The sequence below is a fragment of the Ctenopharyngodon idella genome, chromosome 4 (genome assembly GCF_019924925.1).
Source record: "Ctenopharyngodon idella isolate HZGC_01 chromosome 4, HZGC01, whole genome shotgun sequence".
Lineage (NCBI taxonomy): Eukaryota > Metazoa > Chordata > Actinopteri > Cypriniformes > Xenocyprididae > Ctenopharyngodon > Ctenopharyngodon idella.
The window spans coordinates 29,269,762-29,294,689 of NC_067223.1; the positions used below are offsets into that span (position 1 = coordinate 29,269,762).

General features: G+C 38.5%; 1 protein-coding gene across 3 annotated transcripts in view; it reads left to right on the forward strand.

The window, feature by feature from the left end:
* Window positions 1–24,928, forward strand: part of tbc1d22a (TBC1 domain family, member 22a) — a 157,957-nt gene that overhangs the window by 77,068 nt on the left and 55,961 nt on the right. For all 3 annotated transcript variants that reach the window (XM_051890141.1, XM_051890143.1, XM_051890142.1), the window contains one exon: window positions 7,212–7,287. In XM_051890141.1, coding sequence (XP_051746101.1) covers window positions 7,212–7,287 — 76 coding nt within the window. The remainder of the gene's footprint in view (window positions 1–7,211; window positions 7,288–24,928) is intronic.

A 24,928-nucleotide genomic window follows, 5' to 3' on the forward strand; every position in this document is an offset into this window, starting at 1 on the left:
GGAATGTGTGAAATTGGTTAAAGAAGGGAGAAAGGGACTTTTTAATCATTCATTTACTAAATAGAAATAAATGTTGTTGTATTTTGTCTCTGTTTCCATGATTAGGAGACCCCTTGTTGTATTAAAATCAATGGCATTTAATTTTTCGCATAAGCCACAGAGACTGGAGGTAAACAGTCCCTGTTGTATTTACCACAGTTCAGGCCTGTAGGTAATCTATCCATTTTATTATCTCTCTCATCTGTTATTCCCCCCACCCTTGAATGTGGTTAAACAGCCAGGACAAATTAATTGCCATTGGGGCTTGCGATTTTCTGATAATCAGATAAATATTTGCATGCAATGGTGGCAAAAAAGCAAATGGGGCCTGAGGCCTTAACAATTTGATTTGGCCAATTGCTCCCCTGCTTCGTCAGAACAGTTTATTGACTGGAAGTGCGGCGCTGCCGATTACATTGACACATGCTCAGACAGTTGCCTGCCAGCCTATTCTTCCATCTCTTACACATTTAGCATTGATTAAGTCTTGATCTTTGATGCTTAGGCCAAGTCCAGTTCCAGTCTTCAACACAAGATCTTTGAAGAGTCTTTGCTGCATGTCAGACCTCTTGCCGGAAATACGTCCTAGGCTTTTTTTTTTTTGGGGGGGGGTGTATTTTCCGGATGGGTTGACAGAGAATATAGATGAAGCAGCTCTCTTTCATCCTTATCAGCTGAGCGCCTCTCAGAGCAAAGGGTTTGAGATGTCCTTCACTCTTGCATGCTGAGACCAGGGATGCTACAACATAGCAGCCAGACTACCAATACCATCTCAACAGCGTTCTTGAGACACTCAGACTTGTCACCTCAATCTGATTTTTTTTTTCTTTTTCACATTCTTTTTTTCTCTCTGTGAAGAACACAGTACTGGGCCAGTGTGTAATTTTACTCGTTTCCCCCTGGGCCGGCACGGCCCTGTGCACAGTCAGGCTATTTTCTGAACTGTTGTTTAAGCAAGAGGGGGCTATTGTCTCAAATTTTGTTTCAGCACATGAGGGATGATGTGACTCAGAGCAGATACTGCAAACGTGTGCAGGAGAAGCGTTATTTTATTCCACGTGTGTATCAGTGTTGCACGAGGGTTGCAGCAGGGGCCGCTCTTTTGTTTTAGGAGGCTGTGTTATTCTCGTGCCCCCATGCCAATTATATTCAATCAGCCACTCTTGAGGAAGTGGCAGCAGGAAAAGCTTGAGTTTTCTGCTTGGCTGCCACTCTCTCCTGTCCCTCTTTTACTGACAGCCGTATGCCTCTGTCGCAGCTCAGTGAGCCCCACAGTCAGATGTCTGATAGTGCGGCCTGTCGCTCATATTCTTCCTGCCACATAACCTCCCTCATTAACTCTCTAAGCGTGCACATGTGAATGCACTAAACTCATGAACCATATCTTTAAAAGGCAAATCCATCAGCCCCTGGCCACAATAACATGAGTATGATGCGCATACAGTCTCAAGTGTCTCTTCTTGTCTATCAAGATGATGTAAAGGCTATGCCATGGAATGAATTGAAGAGAGACAACAGACGTTAAGCAACCAAACATGACAATTCTGTCAATCATTCACCTTCACATCGTTCCAAACCCATTTTCTTTTTCTTTTTTTTTTTTTCAACAGAATGGAGAGAAACTTTACTCCGTTCTTTCCAAAGTGGCCACAGTTGTCAGGCACCAAAAGTAGTCTGTGCGGCTTGCTATCATGTTCCATACCATAACTTTGTGTGAGAAACATACTGAAATTCCATCTGTGAAAATCTTAAATCTTATCTACATTCCCTTTCAGATTAAAACTAAGTGCCTTGATGCAGTGCACCAGGTTTTTTTTTTTTTTTTTTTAATGCAAAAATGCCATAAGTTTTTGCATGTTTGTTTAATCGACAATGTTTCGACAATCTGTAGAGTAATTGTATTTCTTCAGAATACTTTGAATATAGCGCATGGGGCATATGGTCTACTTACATGGTGTCATTTTTATCCATTTTGGAGCTTGAATTCTGTAGTGAACAGTCTTCAAATTGCCCTTTTGTATTCCACAGGGGAAGTAAAAAAAACTTGAAAGACTTGAAAGAACACGAGTGAAATAAACAATTGCAGATTTTTCATATTTTAGTGAACTATTCTTCTAAGACTCTGTGACTGACATAGAAGAGTATAGTCGATTTAAAAGAGTGAACCAGGGAAGCATTGTATGCAGACACTGAAAGGTTCAGAAGATAAACTCATGATCCTGGATGTTCATACTCTGCGCTGCTGGGTTATTTCTGATCCAGCTTTGCCTGGAAAAGCAGGAGCGATTGAGAGAGGAAAAGAGGGCTGCTTAGACTAATGGAAAGGCATCGGCAGCCACGGAGAGAGTGTAAAAGCCCTCTCCTCTCCATGAATAACACAATGCGGAGGTCTTATTATGTGTTCGGGTTATCATGGGTCATCAACACAGCTCCAAATCCTTTCAGCAGGCCTGCTGTTTGCATCAAGCGGATCTTTTCACCACTTCTTATCAAAGGACTGGCCTTCATCTCTTCAGATTTACAGTTATTCACTTATTTACAAAAAAGTCACCACCTTCTTCTGTTGATCTCAGATTTTTTTGTTCAGTCTTTGGCTTTATTCTTTTTCACCCAGCGGAGAAATCAGTCCCTTTGTAGGATGTGTCAAAGGGAGATTAGTAATCTACTGAAGGTGACTGATGGACAGTTTGGACAGTATAACATCATAAAAAAGCTTCAGTTGAGAAGCTCCAGTCACTTTACCAGATCAAAGATGTAGTGAGCAAAAAAAGGATGCCACAAAGCTTCAGCTTGTGCCCAAGCCAAAGCTTTAAACAAATCCCTGGAAAAGAGGATGCTCTCTAAAGAGTATCCAGCGGGAAATTTAGCACCTGCTTGTATCATCAGAGCCCTTCCTGTCACAGCATGTTATAGAGGTGCAAGTCAAACCCTTCCTAGTTCTCCTTTTCAAGATTTGAGGATCTTCTAAGCTTGGTTCAGAGCTGGTTAATGACATTTCTGTGGATACTGGATTGTTTACATCTCCCAGGGTTCAGTGTGTAAGAGCACCTGCACTTCATTAAGGCACGGGTGCTTTAATAATGCAGACATAATTACAGAGGTCTCTGGGCAGGCTTAATGCATGCTTAAGACTGACCCACTCTTCCTGCCGCAGAGGTAATTGCATTGCATCCATGTGTCTCCAGAAAATGACATACAAGGAGCAAGAGAAAGAGGCATTTAACTTGTTTAGCTCCTGCCATCCAATAGATTTCTTATCAGATGTTGTCTCCAAGGCAATCTCACAGAGTTAAAGCAACAGATGAACAACAAAATTAAACTGGTGATCTCTTTTCGCTCTTCATCCCATTGGAGTGTTGTTGGAGTCAGTTTTGTCTGTTAGCATAAACAAGGAAGGAGTCATATCCAAGAGCGGTGTTACATGGTTTCTATTTCTGCAGTGTCATGCAGGGGAGCTCTGCAAAAACCTTAAATCTCATTGGAAGCATAAAACATGGAAGAGAGACTGCATGTGGAAGTTTAGAATCAAATGATATCCTCAAGTTCCACAAAGAAAGCCATAAAAAGCACATTGTCTGCTGTCTTGTCACAAATGTCATGAAACTACAATGTTCACTCTTCAGCTACAGTGGGAACTACCTGCTCTGTTTGTGACATGACATGGCATGATGCTTCCTGTCCAGTGTTTAGTTTTCTAAATCCTTCCTGATCTCTTTGGATGAGGAGCAGTTATATTATCTTTCACTTGCTAAACCTTCTAGGAAAATGTCTCTTGGACACAGCATTGTCATGTTTATGTGTTGTAAAGTAGTTAAGAAACAACATTAAACTGACAGTCCCGGGTGTGGCTTAGTATTCCAGTGGAGTGTTGTTTCTGAGTCAGTTTTGACTGTTGGTAGGTGGGCGAGAGTTGGAGCCAAGACTTTGCCCACGAGATGCCCTTGTAATATGTTCTCAGATCTGACCTGATTGTGACTATAGCTCAAATCGTGACTCTCACCCCTTTCCCCACAACAGGGCCGGTTTGCCCTAACTCTCAGGGACTCCTGGAGAGATAGATTAGCCCAGCATGGAGCGTTAATGTTCACTGAGCCACAAGCATCCTCCAGGGTCAGTGCTCCAGCTGAAGATTAGGTGTAGACCTGTGAAAGTAGGCCAAGCACGGACTCGGCCGCCGACGCCCCATCTGTTTCAGTGCCGCCTCATTGTGCTGCCCCTTTAAAGTCCTGTTTCGAGGTCACGGTAAAGAGGAGGTGGCTGTTTTTAATGGTCGGGATCCAGCTATTCATGTATTCATCTAAGGCACCTCTGGAGCGCCGAGGCTGCACATCTGAGCCTGAAGGACAGCTGAAATTGTTTATCGGTTAATGACTTCTCTCCCCTCGCGGGTGTTTGCCGCCTCAGCTGCTCCCAGGCTACATTAAAGCATCCTGACTCTCTGAAGTCTCATCAAAGATGGAGCCATAGACCTACTCACATAGTGCAGAATATGTGTCTGTCCACCTTTGCAAGTTGAAGACTGATTACGAAAATCCTTCTCTTTGTTCAGTCCAGGGTATTTGCACTTGTTGGGGTTGCCAAGGCACAGGGGACCATGATATTTGGCAAGCAATTAGGTGATTTTCCAAAGTGTATAATTAACTCTCCTACAGTCATTACCTCTTGACAAATTTTGGATCCCTCAAAAGAGCCACTTGAGATTGATCCAGTGAAAATTGATTGGAGTAAAAAGCCAGATAATACTGATATAGATGCAATTTAATGCAAAGGAAAAGGCTAGCTGAAATTTGAATGTAGCTTCTATACAATTACGAATCTCTTTTGCCACTAAATGTACTTAAGTTTCAAGAGTTTGTATGAAGGTGTCCCCATTAAGTATGATATAACTCAGACCACTTGATAAGGTGTCACCATTATTGTCACTCAAACTGTCATCTCTCCATTTTTTCCAATAAAGTTATCCATTCTCATCGTCATTATTGCAGCGATTTTGGTGTTATACTTCATCTTAAAAATAGGAGCAGCTGCTGTCTTGTCATGCATTCCAGTAAATGAGTAAGAGAGATTAAAAATGTAGTCAGTGAAGGTTGAAAGCAAAAGTGCAAGACTATCCTAAAACCTCTGTGTTCTTTGTTATTTTTTTTTAGCTGTACTCTGTCCTACACACACATTTATATGACCTTCCAAGTTATTAACTTGCTCTGTCGCATGCTACATCTTTTCCTCACACAGTTTGGTTTTGGGGGAGTTTTCACAGCAGGTATCTTTGGACCCGTTTACGGTTGAGTATCCCTCTCACATACAATACGTACGTGCACACTCAGTCTGTTATTTTCCTTGTACACATACCTCCTTCACATCAGCAGCTTTATTGCTGTGAATGATGGGTCTTCAGCTTCTGTTGATTATATCCATGGCTGACAATCTCAGCATAGCAAACCACCCAATTTATCATCCCTAACCCACAGCTTGTTTTACGCTGGCTCTTGACAGCTGAACTTGTGCTCAGTTCTATGAGCAGTAGCTAGTCTAAGTTTCCTCCAGTGGGAGCGCAAAGGGAATCCCACTGAGGCTTGGGGAGAGATATAGGTGGGTGGGGGTTTCTTAAGTAGCTGTCTGGTCAAGAAGGGTCTTTTAACGTAGGCTGAAATGAATGTGGTAATTAAGCTGCACTGTGGGCCACAGGACCTTGATGAATATTATCACTTAATTATAGGGATCACTATTCCCAGCACGCAGTTGAGCTTTGCCAGCACACAGTTTCCTTCCCAGTGCGGATGGGCAGTGGTGCATGTAAATGTGCATACATGTGCATATGTATGGGGTGTTTTCGGTGTGTGCTGTATCCAGTTTTTCATTGTGTTCGCATGTCTCTACATTGTTTACTTGTACCCCTGTAACCGCGCATGTTAAAACTAGAACCTTTAGAAATAATACAGTTTCACCCAAAAATGAAAATTCTGTCATTAATTACTCACCCTCATGTCGTTCCACACCCGTAAGACCTTCGTTCATTTTCGGAACACAAATTAAGATATTTTTGATGACATCCGATGGCTCAGTGAGGCCTGCATTGCCAGCAAGACAATTAACACTTTCAATGCCCAGAAAGCTACTAAAGACATATTTAAAACAGTTCATGTGGTTCAATCTTAATGTTATGAAGTAACAAGAATACTTTTTGTGCACCAAAAAAAACAAATAAAGACTTTATTCAACTATATCTAGTGATGGGTGATTTCAAAACACTGCTTCATGAAGCTTCGAAGCTTAACAAATCTTTTGTTTTGAATCAGTGGTTTGGAGCGTGAATCAAACTGCCAAAGTCACACCCCCCAGTGGTGAACCATTGACATTTCGAAACACTTATGATGTAACGAAGCCTCATTTACTGAAATAATGTGACTTTGGCAACCTGTTTGATACACGCTCCGAACCACTGATTCGAAACAAAAGATTTGTTAAGCTTCAAAGCTTCATGAAGGAGTGTTTTGAAATCGCCCATCACTAGGTATTGTTGAATAAAGTCGATATTTGTTTTTTGGCGCACAAAAAGTATTCTCTTCACTTCATAACATTAAGGTTGAACCACTGTAGTCACATGAACTGTTTTAAATACGTCTTTAGTAGCTTTCTGGGCATTGAAATTGTTAATTGTCTTGCTGTCAATGCAGGCCTCACTGAGCCATCGGGTTTTATGAAAAATATCTTAATTTGTGTTCTGAAGATGAACGAAGGTCTTACGGGTGTGGAACGACATGAAGGTGAGTAATTAATGACAGAATTTTCATTTTTGGGTGAACTAACCCTTTAAGTAGCGCTGGCATACTTTCAAACTTACACATACAATACTTGTAAGTATTAAACTCAAACTCATTATGAGTAACATTTTCATAAGCAACTAATAAAGTAACATTGTTGTAACTTTGTTGTACTGTTGTAACTATTAACAATGAAGTAAAACTTAAACATGTAAAACAAGTATTGTCATAAAATCAGACTTACAACATTTAACTGTGTTGTAAACTCGAAGGCATTTAGGAAATTTTTTTCCCCAAATTTCCACAATTTTTATTTACTATTTTTTACTATTTATATTTACTACTTTTTGTTTAATTGAGCAAATATCTGTGTAGTTTGAAGTTTCTCATTTTTCTCTCTTTTCCCTCAAGGACAACTACACCTTCGCCCAGCCTGGTATTCAGAGGAAAGTGAAGGCACTGGAGGAGCTGGTCAGCCGGATTGATGGTGCGTACCTTCTACTTGCCTCCATATTCTCCTTTTTTCTGCCCGTGTCCTCTCTCTCTCTCTCTCTCTCTATCTCTCTATCTCTCTCTCTCTATCTCTCTCTCTTTATCTCTTTGTGTCTGACTAACCCCCCCCCCCACAACTGCAGTGTCAGCCCCAATCAGTGCACCAGTGCTTTGGCCTTTAGTGGAGAGCGCTCGCTGCTCTGGCCAGGAAAGCAAAAGGCACTGGAGCATAAGCCTCTCTCATTACTTTCTATTAGGTGGCCGTAATCAGAATTCAATGCCCATTTCTCTGAGACAGGAAGCCCTCTCCTCTCCTCCCGCACAAGGCCTCTATCTCCTCAGCCTGCATTAGACCCAATGATTGCTTTAATTTCTGAGAGAAAGACTGCAGTCAGAGCATATTGTTGATGTATTTACCACACTCACTTTGTGTCTATGTGGGAAATAGAGACAGAGACTTTGTGTGTTTCACTCTCATCAGTTTTTATGCTATATATAGAGCTGCTTGTTTTTTCTTCCACTTTTGTTTTGATTGCCTGCTCAATTCTATACTTTTGCTCTAGCAGAAGCTTTCTTGTCTCTTCCAGTTTGATTATTCAGTTATTTACGAGACCCATCAGAGTGAAATAAGGTTGAAAAGTAGCTGATTAAAACATGGATTTTTTACTAAAGAAATTCCTCCTTTTTTCAAACATGAGGACAGCTACATTTAGGCAGATGTACTGTAACTGCATCTGTCTTTACTGAAAAACAAAAGTGCACCTCCCTGAAACCTAAAACTAGATGTTCTTCTAGTTTTCATCAGTCTAGCAGTTTTGAATCAGGAAATGTGATGTATTTCATCGAGACAAGCACATTAACATGGTTTAATGAGCCTGGTGATTGAGCATTATCAGTTGAAGTCTTTGTACTCAGGCTTGTTCTTGAGTAACCTTCACATTGTCAGGCTCCAGAGCTTTTCGCCTGTCACATTTATTGTGTTTAGCCACTCTTGATTACAGATAATGTCTTCTATTAGACATTCAAATGGGGTTTGGAAGTGCCTTGCAAAGAAACCAATGAAAGGGAACAATTGATATTTGAGATTCATGCATATGACGCCTGCCCTTTTTTTTTTTTTTTCCTTTTTTTTTTCTTCCCCAGTTTTTAGCTAAACAACTTCTGCTTAGTGAGTAATTATGAAGGATGCAGTTAGTGATTCTGACAGATCTGTGTGCTCTATCTATTTTTTGCTAGGGCAGTTTATTCATGGCCTACCATTTAGCGCATATACACCAGGTATATAATATCGCACAATTTAATATGTTCAGAAAATGCTTAAATCAAATTAAATGAACACAGTGTGTTATTTAACATTATGTACTCAAGTATAAACTTCATCATTGTGATCCCACAATTTTAGAATAATCTGCCCTAATAATCATTAAAAAAAAAAAAAAAAAAATTAATATATATATATATATATATATATCCACCAAATTTTGAAGTATTCCAACTCAATGAGAAAACATGATTTCATATAAATTCAATTCAAACAAATGGTTTTCTTTTAGAAAAAAAGTAAACAGGATGGTAATTAAACAGGATGGTAGCTAAACATAACTGTCACTGAGGCGTAAGCAGATCGTATGATAATGTACAAATGAGACTGTGCAAATTCCACTAAATTGCCACAACGTAAAATACTTAAAGTCCCTGTAAAGCAATATTAAAATATGTGTTCTGAGTTTGTCACATCACAGAAAAATGTGTTAACCACCCAGCCAAATTTGAATGATTAAAATAACCGCCAAGTAAATGAATTAAGTTATCAAAATCTTGAAAAAAATAAGCAGTGTTCTCTGCTCTCAAACACTGGGGGAGTCTGCTGTCAGCGCTGAAACCACGCCCATTCACGAGAAAGATGCGGTCTTTCTCAACTTACTTGTCTAATGTGTCAAACATACTGATGCATATAAACAAAAGAATCACCTCAGAGGGTTGCAAAATTTAGTAGAGTTACTGTGGACTACCTAGTAATTATAAGCACACAAGGCAACTTACACTCATTGGTGGGCACATACTGCCGACTGTGGCACCAGATGTCGGCGCCGCGAGATGGGAGGATGAAGGCCGGTACGGGAGATGGTCGGTTCGGCCCCATTCATCAATAACAGCGGATTATCAGTGAATCCTCTTTGATGAAAGTTTGTAAAACTATCCAGTGTAAAATTATCACTGCAGAGGTGGGCGTTGGTGGTGATTGTCAGCTCTCCATCAAAATGGCTCTTCACAAATTGAATCCACCTCTTCTTATTTAATTTTTAGAGAAATTAAATAAGGAGACCGAGCTGTTTTGTATATTATCGCATCCAGGTAATATGCATTTGCGTGAAGAAGGCATAGCTAGCTAGCAAAATGTAGGCTGTAGTAATGACAGTAACTCGCGATTGAGTGGGCGAGCCGCTGTAGTGTTAGGGGCGGGGTCATGCTTGATGGCTGTAGTGCGTCAACGACAGTTATTATAGTTAGGGGCGGAGCCATGCTCGGTGACTCTAGTGTGTCAACGATAGTTATTCTAGTTAGGGGCGGAGCCATGCTCTGTGGCTCTAATGCGTTATCGACAGTTATTATAGTGTTAGGGGCGGGGCCGTGCACTGAAAAAAAAACAAAGTAAAATTTACTTAATTTTTCTTTTGCAAGTATTTGCACGCATATTTTTAAAGTATATTTCAAATATGGAATTAAGTAAACTCTGCTTAACTAAGTTAAGTAAAATTAACAAAGAAAATAAGTAATATTAACTTGACCAGTAGGCTAAAATTTGAGTAATTTCTACTTAATTGAAGTTTTCTTTGCAATACATTTTACTCAAAATATATAACCCTGAATTAAACTACACTTTTAAAGTGTATGCTTTACTTAGAAACATCTAAGTAAATAATGCAATAGATATTGTGTAGACACCATGTCTACATACTAGAAGTAACACGGTGCCTGAACACAGAGACCTCAATACTTGGTACACAATACACAATAACGGTAACATTCGATGGGTCGAATTTGAGTATGAATGTGCCATTTTGAGTAAAAAATGAACTCCAGATGTCACAAAATGGCAAGTTACTAAACCTAACCACAAAAGCAATGATAAAACAGTGTAAATACAGCTGGAAAACAGTGAAAAATCAACCTCATTAATTATTCAAGGCCCAGTGCATGATGGGAGCACCAGTATTAGAAAAGTTGAGTAGTTTTACTTAATTTTATAATGGTGATATTTACACTTCAATTTTTACAAGCTTGAATTGAGTAATTGAGTACTAATATAGAATTTACTTTTTTTTTTTTTTTTTTATAATTCTTGCCTGAACTAACTTTTTCATGAAGAAACTACATTTGTTTTTTTCTGTAGTATTTACTTAACCATAAAATCATTTTTATCAGTGTGCTCGGTGGCTCCAGTGCGTCATTGAGCCACCGTTTTAGCTCCGCCCAAAAAATCCTGAACACAGAATTGGTGAAAAACTGTTTAACGGTTTAACTCCACAATTCAGTTCTACATAGTTCACATTCTTTGTAATGTGTTTCAGCGATACATTTGTAACCTTTATAATGTTTTTAGAAACAATTTTCAGAATTGACTTTATAGGGACTTTAAACATTTCTATGAGGTTGTGTTGGTTATTCACAAATATATTGATTTGGAAAAGGGCCTTCACTGTGTCCTATCTAGTTATGATGCGATAAGATTTTCAGCAACAAGCAATTTGTCTGTCCACACTAGACATGACTTGGCTATAAAACACAATCTGAATTACCCATTTTCGCTTTCATTATGGCTGTTAAAGTTATACACAATGATACACAGTCAGATTAAACCATTTTAACATTATACAAAACACAGTCGGTACCTGAGCTGTCAGCCATGATGTCGCAGAAATAGAAACCATTCCAAAAATAGAATCCCCTATCACTTGTGACATATCACTGTCGCAGATGGTTAGGACAGAACCTCTGATTAACATAGAAAAGATACCTTTTATTGTGTGTCATGGCATCACGTATGGTTAGGACGCAGTGAGCGATGCGCAATGGTTGATGCTTTGGCTTAGTTTGAAACAAAAAATAGCTAACGTAACTGGCAGTATTTTCTAAAATGTAAATGACAGAATATTGCCTTCTGGTTTATTAAGCTGTTGGATAAAAGCAAGATCACATTCCCAATCATGCTGTTGGTCTAAATATCAGCACTCTTGCTCATATGAAATTCCTCAAATAATTGCCACTTTTTGTTTCTTGCCCCAACAGCTGCTCAAACAGAAATGAGCTTTTTGTGAGTGAAGTTTAGATGCCAAACACCTCTTTCACATTTCCCATTACTCCTTCATTTTAGTTAATCTACTCTGATCAAACCAAATTTGATCGAGTCAATTGGGTGGGGATTTCTTGTCCACATCAGATAATCACTTCTCTAGATTCAGTCCTATGGGTCAGTGTGTGCTGTGTTCACAGCATAAATCATTCGGTTCGACTCGGTAGGACAAGACGCAAATAGCAATAGTATGTTTTAATTCTTGCCACCTGGGCCAACAGGGACAACATGCCAAGAAAATAGGGTCACAACAGAAAAGCTATTGGTTTCTCACTGCTTTCCAAAGGGGGATAGTCTGCTGTCAGCTGAGGGAAAGTTTTGTTGTGTCTTTTTCCTTATGAGAAACAACAAGGCTTCAGAATTTCAGTTGAAAGTTAATGCAGCAAGGTCAAAGTGCGCATATCCTTGCATCTTTAATGTATGACAGCTCTTTCTTACCAGCTTCCCTTTATCTTGTCCTCTGAACAGCCCTCACTCAGTTTGGTTTGCAGTTTCCATATATAAAAGACATGCCAGAGAGGGAGGGTGTAATTGCTGGTCGCCAGAGAGTTGGGTTTCTGCCATGCTCATCTTCATCAGGCCGCCTGGATTACTGTCGCATTATTTCCAAATTTCCCCCTTGTAAGGACGACACATGTCGACCTTAATCAGGCTGCTCTTAGATCTGGCACTGTCGTGGTGTTTTACATCATATTCTCTTCTGTAATAAAGTTGGGGATGTAAATCAATCAGGCGAACCCTTTTTGCACTCTTTTCTTCGCCGCTATGCTGAGGCACGTAGCATGCTTGGTCACTCTCCTGTCCCGAACAGAGGTTACGGTACCTTTTCCAGCACTAATGAGGCTGGGGGTTTAGAATATGCGGCTGCTGGGAAGGTCTGAGCCCAGACCTGCGGTGTAGTGATCAGGGTACGTGGCTCCGCAGACGCTTGATGCTTCGACACCTTTGTTCACGGGACGTGTTCGTTCTGCCTCTGTCGCCATATGGCTCCGCTCAGTCAGGGTACAGCTAGGGCATGTTTGTCAGGGCCCACAGCGGCCCACCGACATGACAGGCATTCCCTGTAGGAAGCTGCCCCGGAACATCAACGAGAGAGGCCGAAGGTCGTCTGACCTCGCAGCTGTGAGCTGTCCGTCCCTTCTCGCTTACATTGGCGCAGTGCGTTCGTGCACACCCAGATGTTCGGATACAGATGCACTGCTCAGGTGCTCAGGTCACGCCTACAAAACACCTGCTTTTTTGTTATGGAAGCATTGCCTTGGAGAGCCACTGGCGGGAATAATGCCAGTAATGAATGCGCAGAGGAAACAAAAGAATTGCATCATGTACCTGTTTAGAGTTTAGAAATGCATCAGAAAGTCATGTGACTCCTCTAACTGAATAGTACTTTTAGAGAAAAAGAAAGTGTATTTGGTCATTCTGAAATTCCGGAGCAAAAGTGGCTACAACTATGGAAGTGACTATTCGATTCTTTTGAAAGCGTTGCTTGATATTCACTTCACCCCGATTTGCCCCAAAGAAGACCCGCATTTAGTTTCAACTTGGTTGATCAAGCTGATGCGAAGTAGTGGGTTTTTCATGTGTAGCGCCCCCTATGAGCAGTATTTGGCTCAAGTATGTTTCTGGTGATTGACCGTGCAAATGTTGTGGATGGTTGCCAGGCATTTCTTGGTGGTTACTTAATGGTGCAAGTCAGAAGTGCCCACCACCAAGTCTATGATATTCTGACCTCTAAATATGAATCTGGTCCATCCTTAAATCAGGGTTCCTATGCAGTTTGGAAAAGTATGCAATCTTATTCTAGTAATTTCCAAAAATATATATACACTATATTGCCAAAAGTATTGGGACACCCCTCCAAATCATTGAATTCAGGTGTTCCAATCACTTCCATGGCCACAGGTGTATAAAATCAAGCACCTAGGCGTGCAGACTGCTTCTACAAACATTTGTGAAAGAATGGGTCACTCTCAGGAGCTCAGTGAATTCAAGCATGGTACCGTGATAGGTTGTCACCTGTGCAATAAGTCCATTTGTGAAATTTCTTCACTACTAAATATTCCACGGTCAACTGTTAGTGGTATCATAACAAAGTGGAAGCAATTGGGAATAACAGCAACTCAGCCATGAAGTGGTAGGCCACGTAAAATCACAGAGTGGGGTCAGTGCATGCTGAGGCGCACAGTGCGCAGAAGTCACCAACTTTCTGCAGAGTCAATAGCTACAGACCTCCAAACTTCATGTGGCCTTCAGATTAGCTCAAGAACAGTGCGTAGAGAGCTTCATGGAATGGGTTTCCATGGCCGAGCAGCTGCATCCAAGCCTCACATCACCAAGTGCAATGCAAAGCCTTGGATGCAGTGGTGTAAAGCACGCTGTTACTGGACTCTAGAGCAGTAGAGACGTGTTCTCTGAAGTGACGAATCACGCTTCTCTGTCTGGCAGTCCGATGGACGAGTCTGGGTTTGGTGGTTGCCAGGAGAACGGTACTTGCCTGGCTGCATTGTGCCAAGTGTAAAGTTTGGTGGAGGGGGATAATGGTGTGGGGTTGTTTTTCAGGGGTTGGGCTTGGCCCCTTAGTTCCAGTGAAAGTAACTCTTAATGCTTCAGCATACCAAGACATTGTGGACAAATTTCATGCTCCCAACTTTGTGGGAACAGTTTGGGGATGGTCCCTTCCTGTTCCAACATGACTGCGCACTAGTGCACAAAGCAAGGTTCATAAAGACATGGATGAGCGAGTTTCGTGTGGAGGAACTTGACTGACCTGCACAGAGTCTTGACCTCAACCCAATAGAATACCTTTGGGATGAATTAGAGCGGAGATTGCGAGCCAGGCCTTCTCGCCAACATCACTGCCTGACCTCACAAATGCGCATCTAGAAGAATGGTCAAAAATTCCCATAAACACACTCCTAAACCTTGTGGAAAGCCTTCCGAGAAGAGTTAAAGCTGTTATAGCTGCAAAGGGTGGGCCTACAGATTAAGAATGGGATGTCATGAAAGGGATGTCATTAGTTCACCCAAAAATTAAAATAATGTAATTTATTCCTCACCCTCATGCCGTTCCACACCCGTAAGACCTTTGTTAATCTTCGGAATGCAAATTAAGATATTTTTGTTGAAATCCGATGGCACAGTGAGGCCTGCATAGCCAGCAATGAAATTTCCTCTTTCAAGATCCATTAATGTACTAAAAACATATTTAAATCAGTTCATGTGAGTACAGTGGTTCAATATTAATATTATAAAGCGACGAGAATATTTTTGGTGCGCCAAAAAACACAAAATAACGACTTATATAGTGATGGCCGATTTCAAAACACTGCTTCAGGAAGCTTCGGAGCGTTATGAATCAGCGTGTCGAATCAGCGGTTCGGAGTGCCAAAGTCATGTGATTTCAGCAGTTTGGCGGTTTGACACGCGGTCCGAATCATGATTCGACACGCTGATTCATAACGCTCCGAAGCTTCCTGAGGCAGTGTTTTGAAATCGGTCTTACGGGTGTGGAACTGCATGAGGGTGAGTAATAAATGACATTATTTTCATTTTTGGGTGAACTAACCCTTTAAAGTTCATGTGCACGTAAAGGCACGTGTCCCAAAACTTTTGGCAATATAGTGTGTGTGTGTGTGTGTATGTGTGTATATATATATATATATATATATATATATGAGTATGGAAAATGACTGTTGCACCTATTAAATTAAGAATTTCTAAAAAAATAAATTTATCATTAAAGCAGAGTGTTTTCATAGCAAAAATTTAATGATTGTCGAACACAAGTAAAAAATTATATGCGCGCATTTTCATTGCGCAAAGCTCTTTGTTTTTTACCATAAGCAAGTCTCTTTTGAACTTCACTAATTGAAGTTCACCCCTGATTTGCCCCAAAGAAGACCCATATTTAGTTTCAACTTGGTTGATCAAGTGGTTGCAAAGTAGTGGGTTTTTCAGGTGTAGCGCCCCCTATGAGCAGTATTTGGCTTAATTTGGCAAGCATCGTCAAAATTTTATGTTGTCTATATATAGTCTTTTCCTGGAAAATTACGATAGTCCAATTTTGTTTGTGATTTAATTTATTATTCATTAATTAAATTTGCAGCTTGGATAGAAACAGCACAGAAAAAAATAGGAATTTGGTTTTTGTTTTACAGTATATTACTAATTATTTTTGATGATTGTTACAGAGAGATTAATAGAGATTGTACCTGTGACATTTTGCCAGTAAAGCTGAATAGAGAGGGCAGCCAGATGGCTTGAACATAGTTTGATGTGTTGTGTGCAGTGTGAGCTCGCTTTAAATCTGTTCCACTTGTTTGTACATTCTGTTTGGTGATATGTGCTCTGTTAATTAGGACTGTAACTAATTCTTTTTTGGTAATTGAGCACTTGCTTATTCTGACTTTGTAATCAAATTGAATCAGAAGACCAGAAGCTTTAAAAACAAATTAGCTCATAAAAATGGTTTGTTATAATTTAGTATAAAAAATATATTTTTTTTCTACCTATCTATATTTGAAGTAAGAATTTTGGGAGGAAAAAAATCTACAAAACTGGATTGTAAAATAAAAGCGTACTTTGCTGTTTTAGCTATTATGAACACTTATAAACATATCCTTTTCTGCTGAATAAAGTTAGGGAAACAATATGTTTCTGGTGATTGATCATGCAAATGTTGTGGATGGTTGCCAGGTTGTGGATTGGTTGTTACTTAAAGGATTAGTTCACTTTCAAATAAAAATTTCCTGATAATTTACTCACCCCCATGTAATCCAAGATGTCCATGTCCTTCTTTCTTCAGTTGAAAAGAAATTAAGGTTTTTGATGAAAACATTCCAGGATATTTCTTCTTATAGTGGACTTCAATGGTCTCCAAACGGTTGAAGGTCAAAATTACAGTTTCACTGCAGCTTCAAAGGGCTTTAAACGATACCAGACGAGGAATAAGGGTCTCATCTAGCGAAACGATCAGTCATTTTCTAAAAAAAAATCTAAATGTATATGCTTTATAGGCACAAATGATCACATCACAAGTGCTTCCACCAGAACGCGATTTTGTATTCTTCAAAAAGCTCACACTGAATGTCCTACGCTGTCCTTATTCAACTTACGAAACAAACGCGGCGCCAAAGTCAGAATTGCCCACCCCCACATCTATGATATTCTGACCTCTAAATATGGATCTGGTCCGTCCTTAAAGGGTTAGTTCACCGAAAAATGAAAATTGTGTCATTAATTACTCACCCTCATGTTGAGGAAAAAAAGAATATTTACAGATGACTACTATATACCAAATGTATTGCTGAATATAATGCTGTATGAACCATTTATATTAAATATGGTCGGAAAAATTAACAGAGAGGTTTGCAAAAATAGGTATGATAGTCCTTCCTTCAACAAACCACCTAATATGTGCAAGCAGTGCACAATGAGTTACATGGTGTTTTTATATGCATATGTAATAAAAACAGTGTTGCTTGTCTAAATCACAACTGGATGACTTTCCAGCATCATTGTTTATACAGTTTTGACATTTCATGAACTGGCATTATATATGGAGTAAGGCTTGAGAAAATGAAGTTACTTTGCTCACAGACTTTAAAAGTGCTGTAGAGTTTGACTGAAATAACACATAGTGGCTAATGATACTGGTATGTGCACATATATAATTTTAAATGTCAGCGCTATAGAACGACCTTCGGTTTTATTGTCATGGTAACTTCATTCGTGGACTTTGCACTGTGCCTTGCTGTCAGGTAAGCTAAAGTGCAAGGAAGCCTTTCCACTGTGAACAACACCATGGACTGAAAACCTGACATTATAACACCAGTATGTCTGATGTGTGCGAGGTCTTTTTGTGTCCTTTGGCTGTATGACGTGCATGCAGATGCACTTTCATGCATAACCCCATGCATTTTGTCATGATTAATTTTTGTCAAGCTTTTGCCTGTAGTGTAATGTTGAATTTTACAATGAAGACCTCTTTATTTCTCGCTGTATTTCGAACTTGGTTCACTGTCTCTTTCTCTGAATCAGAAAATAAAATCGCTGGTTCTGTGAAGTCATTGTGACAGATCAAGCTTTCAAACAGCTACATTGATTTCTTTTACATTTCCGTCTCCACCAGGCCCTAAGCGGCCTGCCAATTTCCTCACCGTAGAGTGATCCTAGGCTTTAATTATCTGCCTGCTTTTCAAAAGAGCTGCAAGCGCTTTTTATAGGATTTTCTTTTAATACCATAACCACCTTCAAGATATGGCCATTTCCACTTCCTGTTCTCATAATTACATGCTGTGGTGAAACACCTTTTTTTTTTTAACTTTAACCCACAGCTCTTGCCATCATAATGATTACCAAGAAATGCCTAGGGGTTTGTTAGAAATGGAATAATATATTATTCACACCTTATAGAAGTCATAATAAGAATTTTTAAAGACTAATTCACTTCCTAATTAATTTTTTTTAATTATTTTTTAATTAATTTATGCATTTATTTTTATTTTGTATTCAAATTTGTGTGTTTTGTGTGTTTATATTGTGTGTTATTTCATTTTTTTTTTTTAATTTTAATTTTATGGCCCTTAGTAAAAAGTAGCGCTGCCCTCAACTAAAGATTTTTCTGGTCGACTTGTAGTGCTTCATTTTAAGTGATTAGTCAACTAATCGCACGTTTATTAATAAACCATATAAATCATAATAAAGAGCCTCTAATGCCAACATAGCATTCAAGCGCATGCATAAAGCTTGCCACAGCGCACCGGCAAATGTAATGATTATGAATGCGTCGGGGGAACACAGCAAGGAGATTGCTTTAAATATTTTAATATTTAATTAATAAACTAGTCTTTTCTGTATTTTCGGCTGCAGTAATGAAGTTGACGATTCTGACATGTCATCTCTGCAGTATTGGACCCGCCAATATGCACATTTCATACGCATGGCATAACCTGAGAATATTTGTTTTTCATTTGAATTGGTTCATTTAAAAGTGGACATCTCACTTTCTATAGATTTTTTTTCTAGGGTTGTCAAAGATTAATCGTGATCAAGCACATACAAAATAAAAGTTTGAGTTTGCCTAATATATGTGGGTCTACTGTGTGTAATTATATATGTAAATACAAACACATTCATGTATATATTTGATAAATATTTACAAGTATATGTATTTATTTATATTTTTATATTATTTAGATTATATATAAATAAAATTATTTTGTACATAACATATTTCTCTTAAATACATACATTGATTTGTGTGTATTTATATATACATATTAATTACACAGTACTCACACATATATTATGCAAACCCAAACTTTTATTTTGTATGCGATTAATCGTTTGACATCCCAAATTTTTTCATGTCTGTGAGCCAAGGCAATTTTACATGGAGGTTTGATTCTTTTTTTTCTTTGGCGCGCACAAGAGACAGCAGAAAGCACACCCTGATTGCTTTCATTATTTTACAAAAGCACAACGTTTTGTTGTTATTGTGAGTGCACACAAATAAAAGTAGATTCTTCACAGATTCAAAAAAAGTATTACTCTCATCTGTATGACCAAAAATGACAAAGTATTTTAAGTGCAAGTGATCGCACCGGCGCCTCCATGTTAGCTGTCACTATTCAGCTTTCACACTCCGCACAAACACTTGAATAGCCCACATTTTTCTAGGTTAACGTTAAAGCGAGTGGCCATGTAAAGTTGCTACTACTTATATGTTTCAGATGATAAGCCATATTTGAAGATAAATGATAGGCGAGCGTTTGGATGTCCTGCCCGATGTGCTGTATTACCACATAGATCAGCTGTTAACGATCTGTCACTGACTGCGTGTGACTTCACCATTTCCTGTGGATTTTTTTTCCCCTGCAGCTTAGCGACTGATAAAATTTTGGTTGACTTAGCCTTTTCTCATCAACTAATGGTTAGTCAACTATTATGGGCAGCCCTAGTTAAAAAGTAAACAAAAAATACACTGTTGTACTTTCAAATTTTGCAAGGATGACCACAAAATCTAGACACATTAATCAGTAATTTGAACAAACTATTAAGATTTACACATCTCGAAATCTCAAATAAATGATGTTTTACAGGATAGACTTTATACAGTACAGTACAGGACTTTATGCCTGTATCAACTGTGTTTCATAATCGATGAATTTTGCAACATCAACACTGTTAATCAATATTAAACTGAAGCGAATCAACATTGAACTGACTCAAAGTGAATAACAATTGTCTTCTGTAGAGCAACTTATAGATTAATTGAACTCATTTCATAATTGATGAACTTTACAAAGTTATTGAACTGAACTGAATCAACACTATACTGAGCTCAGCTGAACCATCACACTGTCTTTTTTTTAGACCTGGTTTACAGCAGAATTTGAATTTGTCTCATGTTTGATGAAGTTTGCATCATTGATCATAATTTTCTTGTTTTTTACTTCTTTGAAATGCTATATAAGTGCTATATAAATAAAGATGAACTGACTTGACAGTCGGATGGTATCTTGGCAGCATAAGTTTCATTGTGGGCTTTATTCTGATGTTACCCATGCATGAGTTCCATGATCAATGACCATGTCCAACATCCCGATCAGCTGAAGTTTCATTGTTCTGTAGCAGCACTTCTATTTTTCAATGTCTTTAAACTGGCTTGGAAATAAGAATATGCTCACAATTGAAACACCGATCAGACTGCTAGATAAATGAGGACAGAGAATAGGCAGGAAGTTGCCTTATATGAAAAAGACAGAGTACATGAAAAGAAAAGAGCAAAGATATATATCTCCATTACTCTTTGAGGGTGACTTCACTTACACGTCTTTCCCATACAATATGTTATATGATAGGTTTGACTGAGTCGGATCACTGTGGTCAAAAACAATATAAACTAGATTAGCCATGATGCGGGAGCTGGCCTGACCATATTGTGTTTGATTTCCCATATCCTTTTAATAGAAGGTTTTGGGATTCTCTGTCTTGGATGTTTTTCGACTGCCAAAAAAACATGTCTAATAAAAGTAATAGCACAGTCTCACAATTTTAGGAAGTCATGTTCATAACAGAAATATGAAAGAATGGTGAAATCTTGAATGGCTCTTTTGTCTAAACCAATAAGCAACCACCTAGCAACCATCCAGAACAACCTAGCAACCACCTAGCAACACCCTACCAAACCAGACAGAATATTTATACATTACTGGTATAAAAATATGGAATAATGTACTTTTTTTTTTTCAAAAGTTTTTGAAAGAAGGTTGTTATGCTCACCGTTACTGCATTTATTTGATCAAAAGTACAGTAAAAATAGGAATATTTTTAAATAATATTACAATTTAAAATTGTTTTCTGTTGTACTATATTTAAAAATGTAATTTATTCCTGTGATGGCAAAGCTGGAAGTCTTCAGTGTCACATGATCCTTCAGAAATCATTGTAATATGCTGATTTGGGGCTCAAGAAATATATATTATCAATGTTGGAATGTTACTGGAGTAATGATTGCATCACAGGAATAAATAACATTTTAAAATATGTTCTATTAATGTTCTAATAAATAATTTCTATTTTGAAATATTAAAATAAAAAACAGTTATTTTATAATAATAAATGCAGTTTTGATTAGCAGAAAACATAGATAAAACATAGATTAAAAAAATAATAAATCAATCAAACCGACCTCCCAGTGCGTAGTATGAATTGCATCATGTTTGGCAGGTTAATATTATGCATAATTTATATATGTAAATTAGGTGGTCATTTTTTTTGAAAATTTATATATTTTTATTTTTTTATATAACTGTTGAATATGCAATAAATCTCTCCTCCTTTCTCTATCTCTTGCTTCATGTTTAGTTCACTCTCAACACTCCACTCTCATTAGGAAACCAAACACACTATTGTCACCGTACGCTTTCACTTCGTTCGAGGGCTTGTAGTAATTAGCAGTCATATTAGACGATAGCCCATAAGAGTTGTTTAACGCTAAAACAATTCTGTTCGTCAGAAGCGCCCCGGAACGTGAACACTGTTTCCTCTTATCTCGTCTGTTTTGTATGAATACATTGAGGTTCATCAGCATGCAAATTGCTCAAGGTGAATTTATTTATGTAAATGAGGACACAATGTGGGCTTTTTCCACACAAATCATATAAGGTTATAAAGCACACATTAACATTTCAGGTGAATCAGTACAGAGACTCCTTAGAAAATGATGAGGAAAAAACAAACTGCTGATAACCTGAATGACACCTGATGTCACTTTTCTTTTGGGTTTTCTTTACAAACGTGCCTTTGAGCATCACATTTCCTCTTCTGACCCCAACAAAAAAACCTCAACTTGTATAAAACAAAGCTCTTTGATTTCTTTCTGTTGTCATTTCTCTGTTTAGACATCTTAAAGGGATCTTAAAGTTCGCCCAAAAGAGGAAAATTCTCTCGTTATCTATTCAGCCCCATGTTGTTTCAAGACTGTATGACTTACTTTATTCTGTGGAACATGAAAGTATTTTGAAGAATAAAACCGTTTTGGTGACCATTGACTTCCATTATATGGACCAATCAACACTGACATGTTTGTCAAAATATCTGCTTTTATGTTCCACAGAAGAAAGCAAGTCATGCAGGTTTTGAAGCATGAGAAGGTGAGAAACAATGACAGAGTTTTCATTTTTGGTTGAACTATCCTTTTAATTCCTTTGATTTCTCTTGGCAGCTTTTTCATGCACAATCTCTTACACTGCTGTACATGAAAGTATCTTGCGCTGAACTGTAAATCAAATTGCCTAATTCCTAATAGTTGCCGTTTTGTGACGCCTTGAGGGGCTTTCGCTCCAAATAGTTCTAGGAACTAGCCACTAGGATAGACCCCCGGGAACCAATTTCTCCCCCGGCGTCTTTAAGTGCAGAGTTTACAAACGCTAAAAACCGTTGGATGGAAGACACCATGATCGGAGCGGTGTTTGTTGTGTGTTGTGGGTTTCGTGATAACGAAGATGTAATGTAAACGCTTAATTTACATGACTGAAAGATCAAAAATTGGGGCTAAGAGGCGAAATCTCCTATAACAACTTTCAGTATCAAGGCGGAGAAAAGAACACAACCCTGCAGACAGCAGGTAAATGCTGTTACCGCTGTTTTCTATGTTTGTGAAGTAAATATGTTTACACGACTTTTTTTAAAATGCTGGGTGCCGGTGTTTGACATGTGTTTGACCAATCAGCGTATGCTTACGTCACTGATAGTTCCTATAGAGCTGGTTTAGACCCTACTCTGAAGTAGGAGCTAATTTAGTTCCCCCCAAATGAGTTCCTAGAACTGAATTGTTACTAGTTCCTGCTGTGCAAACATGAAAAAATCTGGGTACTTCAGCCAATAGTTCTAGGAACTATGAAAAGGTTCCTCCAGTGCGAAAGCCTCTTTTGTCCCTGATAAATGTGTGCATTGTACTTGCCTGTTTACCATTTACTTTGCATGAGTCAAACCTTTTAACTGAAGATGTATAAGTGAAATAATGTCAGATTAAAAGCAGTGCACATGAAACTCTAAACACTGGTCTGGACTCAAGGCACTTGACTTATAGCTTATGAACAAGCACAGGAAGTAGTTTTCTGCCATCATGATAAATGTCATCTGTACAATCTTGGGAGAGTGACAGTGCAATGACTGTGGCTACTGTCAACTGTCACATCTCCAGACATGTGTTCAAATTCATTGTGCATTCAAAGTGAAACAGTGAATAAATCATCCATACATATTCAGAGACCAAACTATTAATGCGTGAAAAGGTGGCATGGACCAAAATCACATTCTGTTGTCATATACAACCCTTATGTTGTTCCTGTTCTGATTAACTTTCTTTGTTTACTTTGATTGCATCTTTTCCATAAATTTATATAGTGAGTGTTGTATAATCTGAATATACATGACCTTTTCATTTTAGTTTTAGTTAAAACTAATATCCCTGGATCCGTGGTTCTGCCTGTATGGCTCATGTACATCTGAAGGTGGGCGCTGTAGACCCCCTCTTTCTCTTGGTGTCTGAGCAGGTTTTGGCTGAAAATGCTGCAGGGGCGAGACAGAGGGTCAGTGCAGATGTAATTATGGGATAGATGGGCGAGGGCGGAAGTCGAGTAGAAGTCCATTGCTCAGCAGAATCGTGGCAAACAGCTCACTTGTCTTTCTGTGAACTCTGACCTCTGCCTGTTCCCCATCCCCCTCAGAACCTGCATGCCTTTTGCTGCATTGAAGGTGGAAAGAGTTCTGCAAGCAAATGCATTCTGCTTGCTGAACATCCTTATTCTGATAATAAAGCTGCAAGGCTTATTCTTACATATCTTACATTTTATTTGTAAGGTTTAGACTACCTGAAATTTTATTTTTCCCAAAGTTATACCTGCAAGTTTTTATTTGGTATGGGATGTGAATATTTATGGTTAATGGCAGAGAGCTCTTTTTATTATTATTAATTTGTGTATGATGTTATGTGCGATTAATTGTGATATATAATTCGTCGACAACCCTACATTTAACTGATCATTAATCAGAATTTTAGATTCATTGTGTCAAAACGCTTGATGAAATGATTTTAAAGGTTTTTAAATGCATTATTAACACCATGAATACATAGACTCTCGAAATAGACAGAACTTGGAATATGATGTTAAAAAGTTTTATTTTGTTTTGTTTTCATTATCTTGGGCATCTTTATCTGTCACTGACCCTTTAATTAGTTTAAAAAGAGGATGATTTTGATTTTCAGTGCTAATTAGCGAAAATGGTGTGTTTGTTTCGTCAATCTAACGCTTCCGTCTCTTGGCAATGAGATGTATTCAGTGTTAATGAGTATGAGTTGTTTATTCAGGAGAGCTGGATGTGAGAATGACACTGTCAAGGCAAGCGTGAGGTTTGACAGAAGCTGATCTTTGACATGGGTGTGTGTGCGTGCTTGCAACTAGGGCTTGATATATAAATACATGATGACATTTTATATATGACATATCTCTATTTATGTATTTACTCTATATATACACTGCATTTACTTTAAAATGAATGTTTTTTTTTTTCTCGCCCTTTTCAGAGGAACCATCATTTTAAGAAAAGAACCATAGTAGCCTAGAGATCCAGATGTTTATTACAAGCAGTAAAATACAGTTTTTATAAAATAACTCTGAGGTATATTCCCATTAATGTTTACATTTTTTAGCACACTGGGGTGACTGGGAACATGATATTTTCCAGCCATGACTTCCTGTTTTACAGTAAATAT